The sequence below is a fragment of the Pecten maximus genome, chromosome 5 (genome assembly GCF_902652985.1).
Source record: "Pecten maximus chromosome 5, xPecMax1.1, whole genome shotgun sequence".
Taxonomy (NCBI): domain Eukaryota; kingdom Metazoa; phylum Mollusca; class Bivalvia; order Pectinida; family Pectinidae; genus Pecten; species Pecten maximus.
Window position 1 is genome coordinate 15,896,261 of NC_047019.1, and position 27,096 is coordinate 15,923,356.

Below are 27,096 nucleotides of genomic sequence, written 5' to 3' on the forward strand. Positions count from 1 at the left end.
AGGCTATTTTACGCCTATCTGATTTAAATTGATTCGACCTAAACATTTAAAGCGATAGTAACGCCATACACTATTTATCAAGAAATTAGACTTATATTTCTGTAACGTTAGGCATAACCTCTTTTGTTAATTCGATGTGTATGTCTTTTAGTTGATCATATCAGCTTCTATTCCATTTTGTTGTCAAACTAGTTACTTTTTCGATGCCTATGTGGATAATTTCTTTCAGTATCTAATATAAAATAATCAATCAATGGTTATTGAAATGAGAGATACAAAAATCTCACATGTGAATGGTATGTTTAAATATACCGAATTGTGTAAGTAAACGTAGAGGGTATATATAAGTGACTGATTCAGTTGAAAGTAAGACAGCTTTTATCTCTATTACTTATTTCGATAACCTTTATTTCTTAGATTTTGAGGAGCAATGCGTGTTAGTTATAGCCTGAGGATATTTGTCAGGAGATATGAGGCTTCATTACCTATTCTCTACAGAATGGATGCCTTGGAATGACTTCGTTTATTTAAATGCTTCGTTACAGAGGTATGATCTGGTACAATCAAGTTCTTTTGTCTGTAAAATATCTAGATATTTTTTTTCGGGTATCTTTTCTCCCCATACTGCATATCCTATCATGTGTATACAATCTCCTTTCCTGATTGTAAAACACTAAACAATAAGAATAAATGAGTTCATTGGTAAAATTGAAAATTTCATGTTCAGAGCAAGAGGTGCCAAGGTCTGAGAACATTTTGAGAAATTCCTGAGATGGATTACGTGTCACAATTTTAATTATGGGATAGACAAAAGTCATCAAATGATTGATACCTATGATAGATATGCGTGGTCGATGCCTTCGTTATGAGATAGCCTGAGTGCCATTTCGTGGTACGTGTCTACGTAATGAGATACAAACCTATAACAGTTCTTGATGTTGTAATAAACGCATATAATCTATTACATTTCCACACAAGCCACCGTCTGTTTAATTGGTATAACGTTATGATGTAGAAAGGACAAATGTATGACACTTTCTTCTGTTTTTATTATTACGCAAGAAATGTGATGTTGGCATGTTGAAAATCGGCTGGAATCAAACGTTAATATCTCACTAGTAACGATTATGACAATAAATCAAGGTAAAATGTTTCCCTGCAAAGTGGATTAATATTTTTTCACACGAATACCGTTGACCCTATAACTACGGGTGCCGAATAGGGCCACTGAGAAAAAATGAACCCGAGTTGGTCAGGTTTTTTTTTTCTGAACGATTTATTTTTCTTAGATTGGCGTTAACTGAATGTCCCTTATTATTACCGTGATGTACACAACTTAGTCACTATATAGTCACCAGTATATGCTAAAGATACGGGTATAATCACACTTTCCTATAAAAATAATTCAATGGATGTCTAAGGTATGATATGGACAGTATCATTACGTGGTGGATGTCCAAGGTTTGAGATGGACAGTGGCATTTTTGTGTTGGATATCTAAGGTTTGAGATGTATGTTATCATTTCGAGGTGGATGTTTTAGGTATGAGATGGGCAGTGGCTAGCTCACTTTGGATATGTAAGGTGTGAGACGGACATTGTCATTTCGTGATAGATGTCTAAGGTGTGAGATGGACAGTGTCATTTCGTGTTAGATGTCTAAGGTATAAGATGGACAGTGTCATTTTGTGTTAGATGTCTAAGGTGTGAGATGGACAGTGTCATTTTGTGTAAGATGTCTAAGGTGTGAGATGGACAGTGTCATTTTGTGTAAGATGTCTAAGGTGTGAGATGGACAGTGTCATTTCGTGTTAGATGTCTAAGGTGTGAGATGGACAGTGTCATTTTGTGTAAGATGTCTAAGGTGTGAGATGGACAGTGTCATTTCGTGTTAGATGTCTAAGGTGTGAGATGGACAGTGTCATTTTGTGTAAGATGTCTAAGGTATAAGATGGACAGTGTCATTCTGTGTAAGATGTCTAAGGTGTGAGGTGGACAGTGTCATTTCGTGTTAGATGTCTAAGGTGTGAGATGGACAGTGTCATTTCGTGTTATATGTCTAAGGTGTGAGATGGACAGTGTCATTTCGTGTTAGATGTCTAAGGTGTGAGATGGACAGTGTCATTTTGTGTAAGATGTCTAAGGTGTGAGATGGACAGTGTCATTTTGTGTAAGATGTCTAAGGTATAAGATGGACAGTGTCATTCTGTGTAAGATGTCTAAGGTGTGAGGTGGACAGTGTCATTTCGTGTTAGATGTCTAAGGTGTGAGATGGACAGTGTCATTTCGTGTTATATGTCTAAGGTGTGAGATGGACAGTGTCATTTCGTGTTAGATGTCTAAGGTGTGAGATGGACAGTGTCATTTTGTGTAAGATGTCTAAGGTGTGAGATGGACAGTGTCATTTCGTGTTAGATGTCTAAGGTGTGAGATGGACAGTGTCATTTTGTGTAAGATGTCTAAGGTATAAGATGGACAGTGTCATTCTGTGTAAGATGTCTAAGGTGTGAGGTGGACAGTGTCATTTCGTGTTAGATGTCTAAGGTGTGAGGTGGACAGTGCCATTTCGTGTAAGATGTCTAAGGTGTGAGATGGACAGTGTCATTTCGTGTTATATGTCTAAAGTATGAGATGGACAGTGTCATTTCGTATTATATGTCTAAGGTGTGCGATGGACAGTGTCATTTCGTGTTAGATGTCTAAGGTGTGAGGTGGACAGTGCCATTTCGTGTTAGATGTCTAAGGTGTGAGATGGACAGTGTCATTTCGTCTTAGATGTCTAAGGTGTGAGATGGACAGTGTCATTTCGTGTTAGATGTCTAAGGTACATCTGTATGAGATGGACAGTGTCATTTCGTGTTATATGTCTAAGGTGTGAGGTGGACAGTGTCATTCCGTGTTATATGTCTAAGGTATGAGGTGGACAGTGTCATTTCGTGTTATATGTCTAAGGTATGAGGTGGACAGTGTCATTTCGTGTTATATGTCTAAGGTATAATATGGAGTGTCATTTCGTGACGGATGTTTAATGTATTAGTTGGGTAGTGTCATGTTTGTGTTGGATATCTATAAGGTTTGAGATATACACTGTCATTTCGAGGTGGATGTCTAAGTTGGGAAAGAGTGATCGATTCCTTGGTTATGAGATGGACAATATTCTTTAATGGTGGATGATGGACACTGCCACTGAGAGAATAACGTAAAAAAAGGAAAGAGTGGTCGATTCCTTGGTTATGAGATGGACAATGTGCCTTTAAGTGGTTAACCTGTCTGATACCTGACTGATACTGTAATATCTCGGTACGCTACTACACATCACAAACCACAACAATTTCCGGACTGGTACATGCTCAGACAACCTCTCATTACCATATCAGACGTGTGAGCTTTATAACCAGTATATATGTAGTTTTCCCGTTTTTTGTCAGGACATTTACATAAATGTGTTTTATTAAGCAAACAGTATTTGCAGAGGGCATCGTACCAGTTGATCCGGGTTATTTAGGATGATACATTATCATTAATCCTAACATTACGAATTCTTAGCATGTTAAGCTGTTTCTCTATATTAAATTGGAGCTTTTTTAAATCCGTGAATTTGGTTTATAAATGATGATAAACTAAATTATCTAGATATGAACTTCACGTCAGCTCACATAATTCTTTAAAGCAATTTTATTTGTAGCTTTTCGTCCCGCAGAGATTAAAAAAACAACTCAGTTAAGATTATTTTTCATATTTTTTATTAAATATATATATATATATGATTTCTGTTTTGTCGATAGAACTTGTGTTATTCATGTTTTTGTATAAGATATACTATAATCGTATTTAGGACATCTAGGTGGACAGGATGAACATACATTACATAAAATAAAAAACCTACATCCGGAAGTTGGATAAAAATCATGAGACACACCTCTTAGATAATATGTTGTACCAGGCTACGGAAGTCCTGGCGAACTTAAGTGTGCACCTAAAGGAGCGTGTTAAAAAAGATCAGTCGTCTGATATCTTCCTAGGTGATGTCATAAAACAATATATATTGCCAATTTTCATAGATTAAACTTTATCGAATGGAAAATTGCAGGGGGAAAGGGTGAAGAGCAAACACTAACATAGCATCATAGTCATCAACAACTGTTTACATTCATGGACACTCCCGGTAGTGATTGTTTGTTATACTAAGAATGTGAATAGCAATGGGTGCATATTGTAGAATATCAGTGTATTATCTCTTTAACAGAACATTTCATTCGTGATATCTTGACAATGATCTGGAAACAATGGCCTGTCTTTATTGTCATCCAGCACACCTTTCGAAAACGTTACCGAACTTATTTTGGCATAGTCAAATTCCAGTAAATTATAAAATTTTAATAGAATATATTGACAGTGTTGATTTGGCATATTTAATTATATGTTATCCAGAAAAAAAACACAACAAAACTTCGATTGGAACAAACATAAGTCAGCGCAACTTTTTCAACGCGAACATGGTGTACACTTTTATAATATTAAACTTTTTTCCATGAAAAGACTTATTTTGAAGAAAAAATCTTAAATCTACGTATATGCTTGTGATAATCAATTGTTTTATTTGGCTTAATTATCTTTAACAGTGTAACCGCATATGGATTTGTTAACAATATATGACACCGGTTATACATATATTTATACGAAAATAAACTCATAAAAACAAATGAAAATATCCATCTGCTGGTTTTATTATATATATATACAACTAAGGAAATAAATATACTGAAGAACTTTTTCGTCTGATCCACGTAATTACTGGTGTGAGCTCACTAATTGGATCGCATTAAAGCTCATCATTTTTTTTCAGAAAGTTAAGCTTGATATAATTTTGATATAATATTCATGTTTAAAATTCGTTTTCTATGTCTCGTAATCGGAAATGTGATTTAACATCGGAAAAGGGTTGAACACAAAATAGTTAACTTAAAATTCAGACCTACAATTTTTAGTTTTAAAATTCCTTTAGTAAATATCCATGTAATTTGAAACTATCTCCAGATCTGCATCACTGACATGCAACACAATACAATACTATGAAACACAATACAATACTTTACAACACAATACAATACTATACAACACAATACAATACTATGAAACACAATACAATACTATACAACACAATACAATACTATACAACACAATACAATACTATACAACACAATACAATACTATACAACACAATAATAATAACAACATAATGCATACTATTATACTCTTGTCTTTATATATTCTTAACTATTTATACTGGATATGAAATTTATCTTTGTACATACAAATGTAAAATATTATCATAAAACCTATAAGAAAAACTAATATCTGACTATATACCTAGTGTGATTACTACTAATGCAACACCTGTATAATGATATAAAATTCTCACCATGTGTCAAAAAGAATATTTTGCCCTTGTTTTTTTTTCAATTTTGAATTAGAATTGTGGAGTTTGTGCACTTTGATATTATTTTGCTCTTACTTTTTCACAAAGGCAATCTTAAAAATCTGTACAATTCTGGTATAAACATGGTTAACAAGCCATATTACATTCGATGAATCAATATCCCAAATATCATTATAGATTAACAATTAACTTTATTTTATTTGACACCAAGTTGTATATTAACTGATATTCATCACTCCTGTTAGCCTGAATAACATACACAACAATATTTTTTTTAAAATGATGTTGAATTAACTTCCGTGAAAAGCTGTGTCGTTTTAAATCTTAATAGAGTGGTGATGAATACAGACCGTTTGTATTAGCCTTGAAAATGGAATACGTCAAAAATGATAATGTACAAAAGGTTAAAGGCATGAACATAATATATTAGGAATGCATAAAATCGTTCATTTTGTAAACATTCTGAAAACTGTCTAAGTTTCAGATAGGTCGTGTATAGTATTATCTTACGATATGATTACATCGTTAAAAAAATCAAAACGAAAGAGTATCAATAAAGTATTAAATACTTTGAATTGGAAATAAACAATTTGTTGTAATTGGTATCATGATATCACAATTATAAAAATAATCTCTCCACGTACATAACAAATAACGTGCGGCTCATGCCGACCCATACTAATCTAATCTGATAAGCATACAATTGTGTGAACCTGTGTTTATAAACACATTATTATATATTTATATATATCACAATAATGAACTTAAACACGTTATATATCATCTATATCACAGTTTTGTAAAATTTTCAAGGGAGGGAAAACTTGTTGTTGAGGAATCCAATCGCAGTGTGAGTTTGGACGGAGATTTCTGTGGCCTGGGAAAGATAAAGAATAAATATTGATATTAACATCAGAAGATCAACAGTCAAAAGATACGCAAAGGATCTCAATAAGCTTATTCATTCAAACCACTAATGAAGACTTGTATTAAGGATAGTGTTAAAAAAGTTACAAATTAATCATAAGAGGGGTAGGATAAACACGTGACATACTATAAAGCTGGTAATATTCACGGTGAATTTAATTTTGCTATATAAACTCAGTCATTCAATATACCTCGGAAATAGACACCAGCAATTACTATGATAGAAGTTATATGACACATGACACAACAAACATTATTTTATATGACCCATATTGGTTATGTCATATAACTTTTATCATATTTACTTTACCAACTGGAAGAAAAATATTCCAGACTAGCAAATGCTTCAATGTTTACATGGCGTGGTTGCACACAAGTTAATACCAACGAACAGGTCCGATTTGGACAATAACGAAAAAATTGCCCTATGGACTTTAACATCTATAGAGTAGGTAACGTAAGTTCTGTTATTGTACTGTAATACGTACTTTCCGAAAGTTTTAGCATCTTCTATAGTTTCCGGGAGCTTTCGTTCCAGTGTTTCCGGAAGTAGAAGAGCTAGCAGGCCAGCAGCGACTGACGCCCCTCCAAAGATCATTAAAGGAAGAGCTAATCCGAATTTACCGTCAACCAAAGTTCCCTAGATTCAAAGATTATATTTTATATTTCAGATAGTACCTGATACAGGTTATCATCATCATAGCCACATTTCACTTATATTGAGTAAAATTTTGCTTAATGAAGTTATTTTGATGTCCGTGATATCAAAAAATAGGTTATCAATCAAGAATAACAGAAAATGATGGTTGGGATGGAGAATGATTTTCACTCTCAATATCTTACCGATTGTGCCACATAAGGAGCGGCCATGCCACCAAAACGTGCCACACACGAACTTGCTCCCATGCCACCATTGCGGACTACCGTAGGATATAACTCGAGAGAGAATACATATATCACCCCAAAGGCAGCCGCAGCTCCGAACTTTCCAATCATCGACAAGGTCAAGGTCAACGGCATAAGGTCTGTATTGATAACAAAACATGTACAATACCATTAGGTCATTATTAAAGACAATGTCTCATTAATTTGATTTTTGATTTCTGAAAAAGTTGGGATAAGTATGAATGATTGTATAATCTGGTTGGTGACTAGATAAATATTTAAATAAATTTTTTTTAAAAAATCAATGTATTTGGGATATATCTGACTTCACCAAGTTTTGTATCATTAATGATCTTGGAGAAAAAAAATACATTTTTCCTCCTGAAAGAGTCTGTTCAGATATGATAACGAGTTCAGAACACAGTCCCAATGTCTTAACAGTTGATTCTACCTGATATCAGTAACATTACTAAAGGAAGGGAGACATTTTTTATGAATCATAATATTAACAGTACTCTAAGCATTGCTTGATAACACAACGAAGCGGTCTCTAAGTAGGTTACAGCCTATTTTACGTGGTTATCGAGTCTATTTGATCCAAGGCATTGAATCTTCAATCTCAAATTTAATTCTACATTTATTCTTTAAGTATATGTTGCATGTAGATGTTTAAGGTGAATGTTCATAATTATACAGTGATTTAAGCTATGGATTTAAAACTCTGGATATTTTTTTCAGAATGCTAAATACATACTTTCACGGTGTTATACATACCATCGCCTCCGAATAAAACCGGAAATATCGTACATAGACATGCAATGCCGGCAGTAAGCATACATGCGCATTGAAGTTTTTGTCGGCCCCAGCGGTCAAGCAAGGCAATTGTTGCAGCACCAGCGGGAAACTCAACCAGGGCCATAAGAAAGAATCCGAAGAAAAAACTGTCACTCAGTTTGCCAGCATGCATTGTTACTCCATAGTAGACCATACTGACAACGATCCTATTTGGGAAGGGAAGGACAACATACATGTGTATACAACAACAGAGAACGCCGACATTAAAACAAAACCGTAATTCTAATTGAAAATCGACAAAACGAGCGCAGAAAAATACAGATTTGTATGGAGGCCAATGAAAAAGTACTTGGATAATTTGGGACTAGTTATTCCAGACCAGTACGCGTTGTCTGCTTCATCGAAGACACTCGTCTTACAAATCTAGGTGAAATAGGGGTCAAGTCATATTCGCAAAATGATAACTAGATGGAAGCATTGGAACTAGAATCGCGCACACGTCTAATTTTTATTTTAAACCTTCGGACAGATACCTCGATATCGAATACGATCCATGTTTTAACAGGTTATGTAATGTAGAACCACAAGAAGCAAAGGAAGAATGCATAAATATTGTGTTTTACTTCAATTGAATTTAATTTTGAAAAAAGTAAAAATTAGAAAGCGCAAATTTAGGCTTCGTAGCCGTGATTTATACGAACCCGGTTCAGCGAAGGACAAATGACATTACTGTATTTGTTTTGCTTCTTTGACATGACGCTTAATCAAAGACAGAAGCAATAGGAATACAGTCTGCTACAAATTAATGGGAAGTGTCCAACACTGACCCTAACTTACCAATTGAAAAACAATATCATTGTCCTGATAAATAGCACCTTGTTTGTAAATAGATGCCAGAGTTGTCCCCCTTCAGGTGCGTCTAAAGTCTTTTCGTCCACAAATCGTTCATTCGTTTCCACTTTGTTGACTTTGGCGATCTTCTGCATGATCTCTTCTGCCTCGTCATATCGACCTTGACTTATGAGCCAACGCGGGGACTCGGGTATAAACCTTTGAATATGAACATGACGTTGGTGATCCTGTCTATGGTATCAAATAGTATGTTTGGGGAAATGAAAATGCTAATTACAAAGAATGTGGTAGCCATAGCATTTGTAAAAAAAAATCTTGTTGTATAGAATGAGATAGTTATCTAAATTGAAGGACATTGAAAAATGAAATAAAAATGACCAGCGCAATGACTGTTAGCTGCAAACAACTAAATCAGGATAAAGCCATTGTATAAATATAAGTTAATAACACTATAAAGCACTCGTCTAAAAGCACAAATACCGCGAAGTCACAGATTCATTATTACATTATGGTCGGTTCGTGACATTATAATTCCAATATGATATATAATTTCGTTGAATTATCTATAGAAATAAAAAGAAATCTAGTACAAAATCTATATCATAATCTTCATAATATATCGCATCAGTTATATAATAAAATTACCAAAATAAAGGAAATAATGCAAAACTCAAACTATTTCTGAGTTAAATTTATATTGCTCGAAACAATTGTTTATTTCGCATTGTTTATTCGAGGAAACAAATAAAACCTACATACCACCAATAGAACATATATATAGCGCACGGAATGGCCACCGCCAGTTGGATCCACTTCCAGTGTCTGAGGAGGTACCCTACCCCTGCCAGATAACACAGTCCAATGGCGAAGAATATGTGGATTACAATTCCAGCCCATATCCTCTTGTTAGGCCCCACCAATTCAAGACCTGCATTACCACACATAAGTCAAATATATTCATTTTCATTTCCTGATTTACCTCTAATTGATAGCACTGTTCATGATACTCACTTTTTGGCAAGAAATTTGTTTATAAGATACCTTGCCTGTTATAGAAGTTTATTCTATTTGCAGGTTTATAGACAGTTTTTTTTTTTTTTTTTATGTTTGTTTTTAGTGGGTTGATTGAATTAATGTTTCTTACTCAATGTCACAAACAAAGCCAACACTAAACCACTCGTGATCTCAGCTTACATCAGAAACACACATCTTAGAAGTGACCGACAAGTCACCTTGTACCTTAACATTAATCATCGCTCTACCGACTCATATCGGCAAACCCACCAGTTCAAATATCTCGTTTTCTCGCGTATTTTGTTATTGAATGTGACTGTAAAGTATGCATTTCGAAATAAAGTTAAATCTTCTCATCGTTGAGGGATCCGTCAAAGCAAACGACATGCGAACAATCAGTGCAAACTACTTTATTTTTAAGATGAATCGATGGATTTTAAGTCTTGAGTAATATAGGAAAGTTAAGGCATATGCATCGATATTTGAACCTATTAATGTAGTTAATCCTAAACACATGTACGGCAATGAACGAAGGCACATGTTCAAGGGGAGAGAACTACAAATATAAATGGGGAAATATTGTACAAGCAATGTTGTGTTGTCTAATTCTTTCAAAACTCAACTAATAACAGCCATAAGGTACGACACACCTAACATTCACTTTTACTAATATGGGATTTATATCGTGATTAATCATTCATGCATTTGAATTGTATGATTTAAACTACACCACAAATGTACAATAATTGCATGATATATTGCCTCATTTAAGGTATGTCTGCATTCCTATCTCGGATAGAATAAACTTTTTCCGAATTCGTTAGGCGGGTACCTACCGTGGACACAACACACCATAAACAAGCCGTGGATGGACGCTCCTACGATAAACTCCAGGACTAAGAAGCTGTAATACTCCGGCGCGAAGGCAGCGCTGACGGACGAGGCGACGAGTAAGATCGATGTGATTAGGAAAGTTTTCTTACGTCCGATACTGTAATAAAACGGAACGATTTCAGATTAATGTTACACATTTCATCCTAGGTGAAAGTCGACTGTTTGTAAGTTAACAATGATGTTTAAGAGAATCAATTTAAATCGATCAAAAGATATATTAATGTGAAGTTTTTTGAAAAAGTACAAAGATTATAAAAGCCGGTTTGCCCAAAGCATGGGAATATTCTGTTTTACCAACGACATGCATAATTTAAACCCGGGTCATATACATTTCGGTCAAATCAGAAAGAAATATTATCATGTTATTTATATGTATCAAATATCCCAAGAAACGTCTGCTAGAATGATAAGATTATCTGTGTGGTAACATACTAGTCAGACAGCATGCCGAAGCCGAGATCACCCGCAAGTACGCCGACGTAGAATAACATCTGACTGTGTGAGGTCTTCAGGGAATCGTCACATAACAGACCATGCTACGAGTAAAAAGGTTATCATTTTAACTTAAGAGCGAGATAGAGATCGAAATACTAAGAGAAGAACAGACAGAAAGACAGAGACCGACAGACAAAATGACAGAGAGATATCAAGAAAAGAACCGACAGACACACAGACAGATACCGAGAGAAACAATACGGATATAAGTATCAGATAGTTTGTGGATCTGGGCCTATCCTAGAGTGCATAGCCATTCGTAGATTTTAAGGGGCGAGATAAAAATTAGCTACATTTGTATATAGAGAAGTAAGGAAAGCATTCTTTTCGACATTGCGAGTTTGCCTCCCTTCTTATATAATGAACGGAAACGGGTGCCATTTTAGCAAATACTAATCTAGCCCCCAAAAACCTCTCAAAGTACCCTGTTCACAAAAGACTATATCTACATACACATGCTCTTTTGAGATAAAAACTGAAAAGTTAAAATGAAAAAAAAGAAACTTCTGTTCATCAATAAATGTGGATGAACAATGAGTTATGTAATAAGCTAAGGCTACCACTTCAAATTGTCGTTAGACTTTGGGCGTAATATCTAACATAAGTCACCCCTCCAAAGTATTCGTATTATGTATTAAGTATTAAGTCGTATTAAGACTTGTAAGAATGTAAGAAAGAAAATAACTTTCACAAATGCCAACACATTTTAACATCAGAGTTACATAGTCATATGGCAGAAATACATTTAAACTACATAATTAGTTGATACACTTTATGTTTGCCCATTTCATCATCATTTTTTTCCGGCAATGACAAAAGTATCAAACACATTGCACAAATCTGCATTTTATTAATGCGTGCGTTAACGACATTGTTTCTTTTAAGAATACCTGTGTCGCAAAGGTTTCGTCGAATTCCGATTTGTCGAAAACCCATTTATTGCATTTCACTTTAGATGCCGAGTCCTTGTCTAACGTCGTTATGTGGGAGAAGTTGACGCCCCCGAGGTAGGAATAGGTGTTACACATGTCGTATTTGTTTGTGCTGTCTGCCTCGGAGGATGGGATGGTGGCGTTAACTAGGTGTCGATGGAAGTCGCTCTGTATGTCATATGTGTCGTTTGGATATCCGTTGATCATACACCTTAGCAAACAATGAATGATATGTGATTTATATGTGATTCATGTCTATTTTTTTCAAAACAATATATGACAAAACAAGCATCTGAAAATGAGTACGTCAACAAAAGTATTTGTATATTTAATTTGACTCTACAATGATCCAAGTTATCATATTACCAACATCGAAATTCACATTTAACAGGTACAGACATCAATATATCCTGAAGAGTCACTTCACTAGCACAAAAGCAGTTACGACTACATATGAAAACATTTAATCTCTTAAACATAGCAATGACAACATAACACACCCTATTAAGTGTGTATAGAAACATTGTAATCCCGTTAATGATTCTCTGACTAAAACACATTACCTATTACGTGTGCTTAGAAACAATTCCATGTGAAATGTTCAGCAATGATAAAGTAACGCTGAAACAAATATCACTTTATTATCTATCTTGTGCAGTAAAAACGGAGAACATTTATGATAGGGGAGTGATTCGTAAGTTCTGTAAAATACTTAGTTTTCTTATCTTGAAAATGAGGAAATGAAATTGTCCGATTCCATCCTTCCTTGCGTAACATGTTTTGATTATGTATAATATCTTAACGTTAAGTCTCCCCAGCATCCACAACCAGTTTTCTTGTTTAATGAGATCTAGAATTCGTCGACGTTTTTCGGCCGCATTGTCCTGATGACGGTCGCCGCAGGCGTCGGAACATGTCGATGTTACTGACCCCGGAGATGTAGGATCCAAGAGACATTTGTCGATAATTGATACGTTATTTATTTTCATAATATGTAAACATGGCATAATTTTCGTTGTATTGTTTTATGATAGCACAAGATTTTCTTTAAGAACAACAAGAAGAAGGGGAGATAATTTACCTGTGTTCCGGCGACTGCATGGCGACAATCAGCATCATCATGTAACATCCCGTACTAATGGCTGGGATACACAGAAGGAGGTAGAGCCGTTTCTGATAGTATCCGAACTCCCCTAGCCGTACCAGAATATCATCAAACTTCATTGTGGGATCGTAAGCGTTCTACTACTCCCAGCATGTATCGCTGTGAAGAACTGGAAAATTAAAATAGAAAACACGATTGAGATGGTTTGATTTAGACTTGTTTTGTTTACCGATTGACAGTATCTTTCTGCCATGCAACTTAATTATGGCAAATGTTATATAAATTATAAGGTATTAAAATATAGCATTTGGAATCCCTATCATTTCAGGAAAAAAAAAATCATTTTTGCACATTCCAAATATATGGTCCGATATAAGATCGTATGCCGATGCTCAAGGTTCTACAATAACAAAATCACGCCTTGAATATATATTCCTCTCATCACCACATTTCATTCAAATTGAAATGTGCATTACCTTGATACAAGGCCAGAAAAGCGAATTAATGAAAACACATTTTTAACGAATTCCGATTATGTGGTCCCATTGAGTCAAATCCGCATGCAGGTTTTCAACTTTGAAAGGATCCTATACAATATGCACCTCGATCCGTATGATCAGAATTACTTATCAAGAATCTGATTTGTTTTACAACAAAGCTGACAGTACTTCCAAGATATAGATGAGGCGGTACGTTTTTGTTTTCTTAGCACAGAAAGATTATGCAGATATCTACATGTAGCTTTTAGTTACGCAATTAAACTTAGGAATAAAAACACAGTTGCAGTGTATGTTGATGAATTGACGTCTTAGCTGAGATAATATACATGTATTTTGTTTGTACATCTTTTTGATGATTTATTGCTCTGTATCGTGGATTTCTGTGAATGTAATGACACATTTGATAAGTGCTACCAAAAGTCAGGTAGTTATGTTCAGAAAAAGAGAGAAAAGCTTGATATCATTTTGAAAATAACAAACATATTTTGCGGTTAGATGGAATCGTTCGGGGCTGTGATGCGTACAATTCCTATAAAACATAGCTGCGTTGACATTACATTGTAACGACATCATATAAATTTTGCCAAAGGTCGTTGACACGGGACGTGTTTTATTACATTCTCATTCAAACCAAGATAATGTTTATAGCATTGCTTTCTTATCTAAAATTTACGTACGAATATAAAATCATAAGAGTTTAAAATGAAGGATACGTACTTTATTGGCTTTAAACTATGCACATACCATTGAACGGTAAATATTCCATATGTTAATATAACTGTTGACTGTATTATTTAAGAAAATATTTTCAAAGATTTTTTTCTCAAACCTTACAACAGGCGATAATGATGCTATTTTTGTATCAAGAAAACCTCACTTGTAAAATATTATTGCGATCTATTTTAAGTGGGTTCTGTTCGATGTGTTAGGTGAAACATCCATGACACAATTAAAAATTCTTTGAAGATCATATATATATATATATATCTAAATTCTTCTTGACATGAACAAGTGATATGGAAGGCTAAGTATCTCATGTTTATCAACACAAAATAGCAATTAATTTTCTTAATTACAAAATTCTTCACCAGTAATTTTTCGTCAGTACCACAGAAAAACATTTTACCTTATTTTAGGAAAAACAAAATTAACGTAAAAGCTTAATCCTTTTCTTCTGTGCGAGACATACGCGATGTCTACGCGTATTTTGATTTAAGTAAAACAAATGAAGATGAATCTGGAAACTGGCGAATAATTTACATGTGTTTTCCTATCTACATACGGGTATTTAGGAGACCGGTCTGTGCCAGTGTCCGGGGGACTTATTATTCAGACTATTAAGAATGGAGTTAAGTGTTTACAGACTAGTAATGATAAGGTTTAGCCTTGACTCCCCGATACAGGTGTTAGTGCAGGTATGCAATAACACTGGTCACGTGTGGTGCTCTGTTTGTAAAAACGACCAGTTTTACAGACTGTACATGATAAATTTACATGTATTTAAATATCAAATATGCCTTTATCGACGAGTATATATTTGAACACTTACATATTCAAAATCGAAATTTCTCTTCCACACGTATGCATAAGTCGTTTATAAATTTTATCTACCACGATAGTATTGCACACCGAGTATGTTTGATATATTGATAATTCCTTTCGTATTTTGTTTCCATGGAATATTAAATGCACCCACACTATATATCATATAACGAATCACACATACAATCACTAAAATACAAAACAATCAATGAATACAATCACTAAAATACACAGCGATCGCTTAATACAATCACTAAAACACACAACGATCGCTACATACAATCACTAAAATACACAACTATCGCTACAATCACTAAAATACACAACGATCGCTACAATCACTAAAATACACAACGATCGCTACATACAATCACTAAAATACACAACTATCGCTACAACCACTAAAATACACAACGATCGCTACATACAATCACTAAAATACACAACGATCGCTACATACAATCACTAAAATACACAACGATCGCTACATACAATCACTAAAATACACAACTATCGCTACAATCACTAAAATACACAACGATCACTACAATCACTAAAATACACAACGATCGCTACAATCACTAAAATACACAACGATCGCTACATACAATCACTAAAATACAGAACGATCGCTACAATCACTAAAATACACAACGATCACTACAATCACTAAAATACACAACAATCACTACAATCACTAAAACACACAACGATCGCTACAATCACTAAAATACACAACGATCACTACAATCACTAAAATACACAACAATCACTACAATCACTAAAACACACAACGATCGCTACAATCACTAAAATACACAACGATCACTACATACAATCACTAAAACACACAACGATCGCTACAATCACTAAAATACACAACGATCACTACAATCACTAAAATACACAACGATCACTACATACAATCACTAAAACACACAACGATCGCTACAATCACTTAAATACACAACGATCACTACAATCACTAAAATACGCAACAATCACTACAATCACTAAAACACACAACGATCGCTACAATCACTAAAATACACAACGATCACTACATACAATCACTAAAACACACAACGATCGCTACAATCACTAAAATACACAACGATCGCTACAATCACTAAAATACACAACGATCGCTACAATCACTAAAACACACAACGATCGCTACATACAATCACTAAATTACACAACGATCGCTACAATCACTAAAATACACAACGATCGCTACAATCACTAAAATACACAACGATCGCTACATACACTAAAATACACAACTATCGCTACATACAAACACTAAAATACACAACTATCGCTACAATCACTAAAATACACAACGATCGCTACATACACTAAAATACACAACGATCGCTACATACAATCACTAAAATACACAACGATCGCTACAATCACTAAAATACACAACAATCGCTACATACACTAAAATACACAACTATCGCTACATACAAACACTAAAATACACAACTATCGCTACAATCACTAAAATACACAACGATCACTACATACAATCACTAAACACACAACGATCGCTACAATCACTAAAATACACAACGATCGCTACAATCACTAAAATACACAACGATCGCTACAATCACTAAAATACACAACAATCGCTACAATCACTAAAATACACAACGATCGCTACATACAATCACTAAACACACAACGATCGCTACATACAATCACTAAAATACACAACTATCGCTACATACAATCACTAAAATACACAACTATCGCTACAATCACTAAAATACACAACGATCACTACAATCACTAAAATACACAACGATCGCTACAATCACTAAAATACACAACTATCGCTACATACAATCACTAAAATACACAACGATCACTACAATCACTAAAATACACAACGATCGCTACAATCACTAAAATACACAACGATCGCTTCAATCACTAAAATACACAACGATCGCTACAATCACTAAAATACACAACTATCGCTACATACAATCACTTAAATACACAACGATCGCTACAATCACTAAAATACACAACGATCGCTTCAATCACTAAAATACACAACGATCACTATATACAATCACTAAAATACACAACGATCGCTACAATCACTAAAATACACAATGATCGTTACAATCACTAAAATACACAACGATCACTACATACAATCACTAAAATACACAACGATCGCTACAATCACTAAAATACACAACGATCGTTACAATCACTAAAATACACAACGATCACTACAATCACTAAAATACACAACAATCGCTACATACAATCACTAAAATACACAACAATCGCTACATACAATCACTAAAATACACAACTATCGCTACAATCACTAAAATACACAACGATCGCTACAATCACTAAAATACACAACGATCGTTACAATCACTAAAATACACAACTATCGCTACATACAATCACTAAAATACACAACGATCGCTACAATCACTAAAATACACAACTATCGCTACATACAATCACTAAAATACACAACTATCGCTACAATCACTAAAATACACAACGATCACTACAATCACTAAAATACACAACGATCGCTACAATCACTAAAATACACAACGATCGCTACAATCACTAAAATACACAACGATCGCTACAATCACTAAAATACACAACGATCGCTACATACAATCACTAAAATACACAACGATCGCTACAATCACTAAAATACACAACGATCGCTACAATCACTAAAATACACAACGATCGCTACATACAATCACTAAAATACACAACGATCGCTACAATCACTAAAATACACAACGATCGCTACAATCACTAAAATACACAACGATCACTACATACAATCACTAAAATACACAACGATCGCTACAATCACTAAAATACACAACGATCGCTACAATCACTAAAATACACAACGATCGCTACATACAATCACTAAAATACACAACTATCGCTACAATCACTAAAATACACAACGATCGCTACAATCACTAAAATACACAACGATCGCTACAATCACTAAAATACACAACGATCGCTACAATCACTAAAATACACAACGATCGCTACATACAATCACTAAAATACACAACGATCGCTACAATCACTAAAATACACAACGATCGCTACATACAATCACTAAAATACACAACGATCGCTACAATCACTAAAATACACAACGATCGCTACAATCACTAAAATACACAACGATCGCTAAATACAATCACTAAAATACACAACAATCGATACAATCACTAAAATACACAACGATCGCTACATACAATCACTAAAATACACAACGATCGCTACAATCACTAAAATACACAACGATCGCTAAATACAATCACTAAAATACACAACGATCGCTACAATCACTAAAATACACAACGATCGTTACAATCACTAAAATACACAACGATCACTACAATCACTAAAATACACAACAATCGCTACATACAATCACTAAAATACACAACAATCGCTACATACAATCACTAAAATACACAACTATCGCTACAATCACTAAAATACACAACGATCGCTACAATCACTAAAATACACAACGATCGTTACAATCACTAAAATACACAACTATCGCTACATACAATCACTAAAATACACAACGATCGCTACAATCACTAAAATACACAACTATCGCTACATAGAATCACTAAAATACACAACTATCGCTACAATCACTAAAATACACAACGATCACTACAATCACTAAAATACACAACGATCGCTACAATCACTAAAATACACAACGATCGCTACAATCACTAAAATACACAACGATCGCTACAATCACTAAAATACACAACGATCGCTACATACAATCACTAAAATACACAACGATCGCTACAATCACTAAAATACACAACGATCGCTACAATCACTAAAATACACAACGATCGCTACATACAATCACTAAAATACACAACGATCGCTACAATCACTAAAATACACAACGATCGCTACAATCACTAAAATACACAACGATCACTACATACAATCACTAAAATACACAACGATCGCTACAATCACTAAAATACACAACGATCGCTACAATCACTAAAATACACAACGATCGCTACATACAATCACTAAAATACACAACTATCGCTACAATCACTAAAATACACAACGATCGCTACAATCACTAAAATACACAACGATCGCTACAATCACTAAAATACACAACGATCGCTACAATCACTAAAATACACAACGATCGCTACATACAATCACTAAAATACACAACGATCGCTACAATCACTAAAATACACAACGATCGCTACATACAATCACTAAAATACACAACGATCGCTACAATCACTAAAATACACAACGATCGCTACAATCACTAAAATACACAACGATCGCTAAATACAATCACTAAAATACACAACAATCGATACAATCACTAAAATACACAACGATCGCTACATACAATCACTAAAATACACAACGATCGCTACAATCACTAAAATACACAACGATCGCTAAATACAATCACTAAAATACACAACGATCGCTACAATCACTAAAATACACAACGATCGCTACAATCACTAAAATACACAACGATCGCTACATACAATCACTAAAATACACAACGATCGCTACAATCACTAAAATACACAACGATCGCTACAATCACTAAAATACACAACGATCACTACAATCACTAAAATACACAACGATCACTACATACAATCACTAAAATACACAACGATCGCTACAATCACTAAAATACACAACTATCACTACAATCACTAAAATACACAACGATCACTACAATCACTAAAATACACAACTATCACTACATACAATCACTAAAATACACAACGATCGCTACATACAATCACTAAAATACACAACGATCACTACAATCACTAAAATACACAACTATCGCTACATACAATCACTAAAATACACAGCGATCACTACATACAATCACTAAAATACACAACGATCGCTACATACAATCACTAAAATACACAACTATCGCTACAATCACTAAAATACACAACGATCGCTACAATCACTAAAATACACAACGATCGCTACAATCACTAAAATACACAACGATCACTACATACAATCACTAAAATACACAACGATCGCTACATACACTAAAATACACAACTATCGCTACAATCACTAAAATACACAACGATCGCTACAATCACTAAAATACACAACGATCGCTACATACAATCACTAAAATACACAACTATCGCTACAATCACTAAAATACACAACGATCGCTACAATCACTAAAATACACAACGATCACTACATACAATCACTAAAATACACAACGATCGCTACATACACTAAAATACACAACTATCGCTACAATCACTAAAATACACAACGATCGCTACAATCACTAAAATACACAACGATCACTACATACAATCACTAAAATACACAACTATCGCTACAATCACTAAAATACACAACGATCGCTACAATCACTAAAATACACAACGATCGCTACAATCACTAAAATACACAACGATCGCTACATACAATCACTAAAATACACAACGATCGCTACAATCACTAAAATACACAACGATCGCTACATACAATCACTAAAATACACAACTATCGCTACAATCACTAAAATACACAACGATCGCTACAATCACTAAAATACACAACGATCACTACAATCACTAAAATACACAACGATCACTACATACAATCACTAAAATACACAACGATCGCTACAATCACTAAAATACACAACTATCACTACAATCACTAAAATACACAACGATCACTACAATCACTAAAATACACAACGATCGCTACATACAATCACTAAAATACACAACGATCGCTACAATCACTAAAATACACAACTATCGCTACATACAATCACTAAAATACACAACGATCGCTACATACAATCACTAAAATACACAACGATCGCTACAATCACTAAAATACACAACGATCGCTACATACAATCACTAAAATACACAACTATCGCTACATACAATCACTAAAATACACAACGATCGCTACATACAATCACTAAAATACACAACGATCGCTACATACAATCACTAAAATACACAACTATCGCTACATACAATCACTAAAATACACAACGATCGCTACAATCACTAAAATACACAACGATCGCTACAATCACTAAAATACACAACTATCGCTACATACAATCACTAAAATACACAACGATCGCTACATACAATCACTAAAATACACAACGATCGCTACAATCACTAAAATACACAACGATCGCTACAATCACTAAAATACACAACTATCGCTACATACAATCACTAAAATACACAACTATCGCTACAATCACTAAAATACACAACTATCGCTACATACAATCACTAAAATACACAACTATCGCTACATACAATCACTAAAATACACAACGATCGCTACAATCACTAAAATACACAACGATCGCTACAATCACTAAAATACACAACGATCGCTACAATCACTAAAATACACAACTATCGCTACATACAATCACTAAAATACACAACTATCGCTACAATCACTAAAATACACAACTATCGCTACATACAATCACTAAAATACACAACTATCGCTACATACAATCACTAAAATACACAACGATCGCTACAATCACTAAAATACACAACGATCGCTACAATCACTAAAATACACAACGATCGCTACAATCACTAAAATACACAACTATCGCTACATACAATCACTAAAATATACAACGATCGCTACAATCACTAAAATACACAACTATCGCTACATACAATCACTAAAATACACAACTATCGCTACATACAATCACTAAAATACACAACTATCACTACATACAATCACTAAACACACAACGATCGCTACAATCACTAAAATACACAACGATCACTACAATCACTAAAATACACAACGATCACTACAATCACTAAAATACACAACGATCGCTACAAACAATCACTAAAATACACAACGATCGCTACATACACTAAAATACACAACGATCGCTACAATCACTAAAATACACAACGATCGCTACAATCACTAAAATACACAACGATCGCTACAATCACTAAAATACAGAACAATCGCTACAAACAATCACTAAAATACACAACGATCGCTACAATCACTAAAATACACAACGATCACTACAATCACTAAAATACACAACGATCACTACAATCACTAAAATACACAACGATCGCTACAATCACTAAAATACAGAACAATCGCTACAAACAATCACTAAAATACACAACGATCGCTACATACACTAAAATACACAACGATCGCTACAATCACTAAAATACACAACGATCGCTACAATCACTAAACACACAACTATCGCTAAATACAATCGCTAAAATACACAACGATCGCTACATACAATCACTAAAATACACAACGATCGCTACATACAATCACTAAAATACACAACGATCGCTACAATCACTAAAATACACAACGATCGTTACAATCACTAAAATACACAACGATCGCTACAATCACTAAACACACAACGATCGCTAAATACAATCACTAAAATACACAACGATCACTACAATCACTAAAATACACAACGATCACTACATACAATCACTAAAATACACAACGATCGCTACAATCACTAAAATACAGAACAATCGCTACATACAATCACTAAAATACACAACGATCGCTACATACAATCACTAAAATACACAACGATCACTACATACAATCACTAAAATACACAACGATCACTACAATCACTAAAATACAGAACAATCGCTACATACAATCACTAAAATACACAACGATCGCTACATACAATCACTAAAATACACAACGATCGCTACAATCACTAAAATACACAACGATCACTACATACAATCACTAAAATACACAACGATCGCTACATACAATCACTAAAATACACAACGATCGCTACAATCACTAAAATACACAACGATCGCTACAATCACTAAAATACACAACGATCGCTAAATACAATCACTAAAATACAGAACGATCGCTACATACAATCACTAAACACACAACGATCACTACATACAATCACTAAACACACAACGATCGCTACATACAATCACTAAAATACACAACGATCGCTAAATACAATCACTAAAATACAGAACGATCGCTACATACAATCACTAAAATACACAACGATCGCTAAATACAATCACTAAAATACACAACGATCACTATATACAATCACTAAAATACACAACGATCGCTAAATACAATCACTAAAATACACAACGATCACTATATACAATCACTAAAATACACAACGATCACTACATACAATCACTAAACACACAACGATCGCTAAATACAATCACTAAAATACACAACGATCGCTACAATCACTAAAATACACAACGATCACTACATACAATCACTAAAATACACAACGATCACTACATACAATCACTAAAATACACAACGATCGCTACAATCACTAAAATACACAACGATCGTTACAATCACTAAAATACACAACTATCGCTACATACAATCACTAAAATACACAACTATCACTACATACAATCACTAAAATACACAACTATCGCTACATACAATCACTAAAATACACAACTATCGCTACATACAATCACTAAAATACACAACGATCGCTACAATCACTAAAATACACAACGATCGCTACAATCACTAAAATACACAACGATCGCTACATACAATCACTAAAATACACAACGATCACTACAATCACTAAAATACACAACGATCACTACATACAATCACTAAAATACACAACGATCACTACATACAATCACTAAACACACAACGATCGCTACAATCACTAAAATACACAACTATCGCTACATACAATCACTAAAATACAGAACAATCGCTAAATACAATCACTAAAATACACAACTATCGCTACAATCACTAAAATACACAACGATCGCTTAAATCACTAAAATACACAACTATCGCTACAATCACTAAAATACACAACGATCGCTAAATACAATCGCTAAAATACACAACGATCGCTACATACAATCACTAAAATACACAACGATCGCTACATACAATCACTAAAATACACAACGATCGCTACAATCACTAAAATACACAACGATCGCTTCAATCACTAAAATACACAACGATCGCTACAATCACTAAAATACACAACGATCGCTACATACGATCACTAAAATACACAACGATCGCTACATACAATCACTAAAATACACAACGATCGCTACATACAATCACTAAAATACACAACGATCGCTACAATCACTAAAATACACAACGATCACTACAATCACTAAAATACACAACGATCGCTACATACAATCACTAAAATACACAACGATCGCTACAATCACTAAAATACACAATGATCGCTACAATCACTAAAATACACAACGATCGCTACAATCACTAAAATACACAACGATCACTACAATCACTAAAATACACAACGATCGCTACAATCACTAAAATACACAACGATCGCTACAATCACTAAAATACACAACGATCGCTACAATCACTAAAATACACAACGATCGCTACAATCACTAAAATACACAACGATCGCTACAATCACTAAAATACACAACGATCGCTACAATCACTAAAATACACAACAATCGCTACATACAATCACTAAAATACACAACGATCGCTACATACAATCACTTAAATACACAACGATCGCTACAATCACTAAAATACACAACTATCGCTACAATCACTAAAATACAGAACAATCGCTACATACAATCACTTAAATACACAACGATCGCTACAATCACTAAAATACACAACTATCGCTACAATCACTAAAATACAGAACAATCGCTACATACAATCACTTAAATACACAACGATCGCTACAATCACTAAAATACAGAACAATCACTACAATCACTAAAATACACAACGATCGCTACAAACAATCACTAAAATACACAATAATCGGTAAATGCAATCACTAAAATACACAACGATCGCTACAATCACTAAAATACACAATAATCGCTAAATGCAATCACTACAACACACAACGATCGCTACATACAATCACTAAAATACACAACGATCGCTAAATACAATCACTAAAATACACAACGATCGCTTCATACAATCACTACAACACACAACGATCGCTAAATACAATCGCTAAAATACACAACGATCGCTTCATACAATCACTACAACACACAACGATCGCTAAATACAATCGCTAAAATACAGAACAATCGCTAAATACAATCACTAAAATACACAACGATCGCTACAATCGCTAAAATACACAACTATCGCTACATACAATCACTAAAAACCACAACGATCGCTACAATCACTAAAATACACAACTATCGCTACATACAATCACTAAAATACACAACAATCGCTACAATCACTAAAATACACAACGATCGCTACAATCACTAAAATACACAATTATCGCTACATACAATCACCAAAATACACAACGATCGCTACAATCACTAAAATACACAACGATCACTACAATCACTAAAATACACAACTATCGCTACATACAATCACTAAAATACACAACGATCGCTACAATCACTAAACTACACAACTATCGCTACATACAATCACTAAAATACACAACGATCACTACAATCACTAAAATACACAACGATCACTACAATCACTAAAATACACAACGATCGCTACAATCACTAAAATACACAACGATCGCTACAATCACTAAAATACACAACGATCGCTACAATCACTAAAATACACAACGATCGCTACAATCACTAAAATACACAACGATCGCTACATACAATCACTAAAATACACAACGATCGCTACATACAATCACTAAAATACACAACGATCGCTACATACAATCACTAAAATACACAACGATCGCTACAATCACTAAAATACACAACGATCGCTACATACAATCACTTAAATACACAACGATTGCTACATACAAACACTACAACACACAACAATCCCTACATAGAATCACTGAAATCGCTATAAAACATAACAAATTCTACAATACACAACAATTGCTGCTACCGCACACTACAATTAACACGAATTACTTTATTTAACATCAATTCCCTCGACACAAAAATAAAGCAATCTCAAAAATCGCAGTCGCTACAAGATGTGCTAACACTACAACACGTACCAAGCCCACATACTTATGCATCAAAATACACATATGCATATAAAAATATATGCCTAAATAAGACTAAAGTTTATACAACATCTTCATCCAAACACTCTCACAGACAGAGTAAATAACATAATTTTAGGACTTATTCACAAACACACGGGTATTGTGACTAGCTTTACCTATGTTTTACTTCAATGTTGTATAGGAAGCATTTATATGAATAAATACTTATGAATATGACATTCTAAATATGTTGATATATATCGTCCCTTGAAAGGTAAAAAATAGTGATAAAGTCTTTGTTAAAAACACATATACGAGTTTATAATATACAATAGATAAAATGATACAAACACTTACCTTATGCACGCTCACACCTGCTGCGAACTGTCTGATTTAGAGCTATATGTTACCTGTCTTGTCCTATTAGGGCACGCCTACAGGTAACTGAGACTGACCCACCATCAATCATCTCGCACGGCACCTAGACACACACATTAGTTTGGGACCTTGTTTATT

The 27,096-nt window shown here is 34.2% G+C and overlaps 1 protein-coding gene across 1 annotated transcript; it reads right to left on the minus strand.

Moving 5' to 3' along the window:
* Nucleotides 1-3,725: 3,725 nt before the first annotated feature.
* Nucleotides 3,726-27,001, minus strand: LOC117327304 (organic cation transporter protein-like). The gene is made up of 11 exons (XM_033884229.1): nucleotides 26,938-27,001; nucleotides 13,315-13,507; nucleotides 12,192-12,444; nucleotides 11,239-11,342; nucleotides 10,749-10,903; nucleotides 9,658-9,826; nucleotides 8,884-9,096; nucleotides 8,026-8,252; nucleotides 7,210-7,391; nucleotides 6,855-7,006; nucleotides 3,726-6,316 (listed from the first exon to the last, which is right to left on the minus strand). The coding sequence occupies exons 2-11, from the start codon at nucleotides 13,455-13,457 to the stop codon at nucleotides 6,229-6,231; spliced, it is 1,686 nt and encodes a 561-aa protein (XP_033740120.1). The 5' UTR covers nucleotides 13,458-13,507; nucleotides 26,938-27,001; the 3' UTR covers nucleotides 3,726-6,228.
* Between the last annotated feature and the right edge of the window lie 95 nt (nucleotides 27,002-27,096).

Bases quoted from the DNA above. Each gene is read 5' to 3' on its own strand.
- LOC117327304 (XM_033884229.1), bottom strand. From the start codon at position 13,457: ATGAAGTTTGATGATATTCTGGTACGGCTAGGGGAGTTCGGATACTAT. The intron at 9,097-9,657 runs GTATGTAGGTTT...TCATATTCAAAG, and splicing joins ATATATATGTTCTATTGGTG to GTTTATACCCGAGTCCCCGC. The intron at 6,317-6,854 runs GTACGTATTACA...TATCTTTCCCAG, and splicing joins GATGCTAAAACTTTCGGAAA to GCCACAGAAATCTCCGTCCA.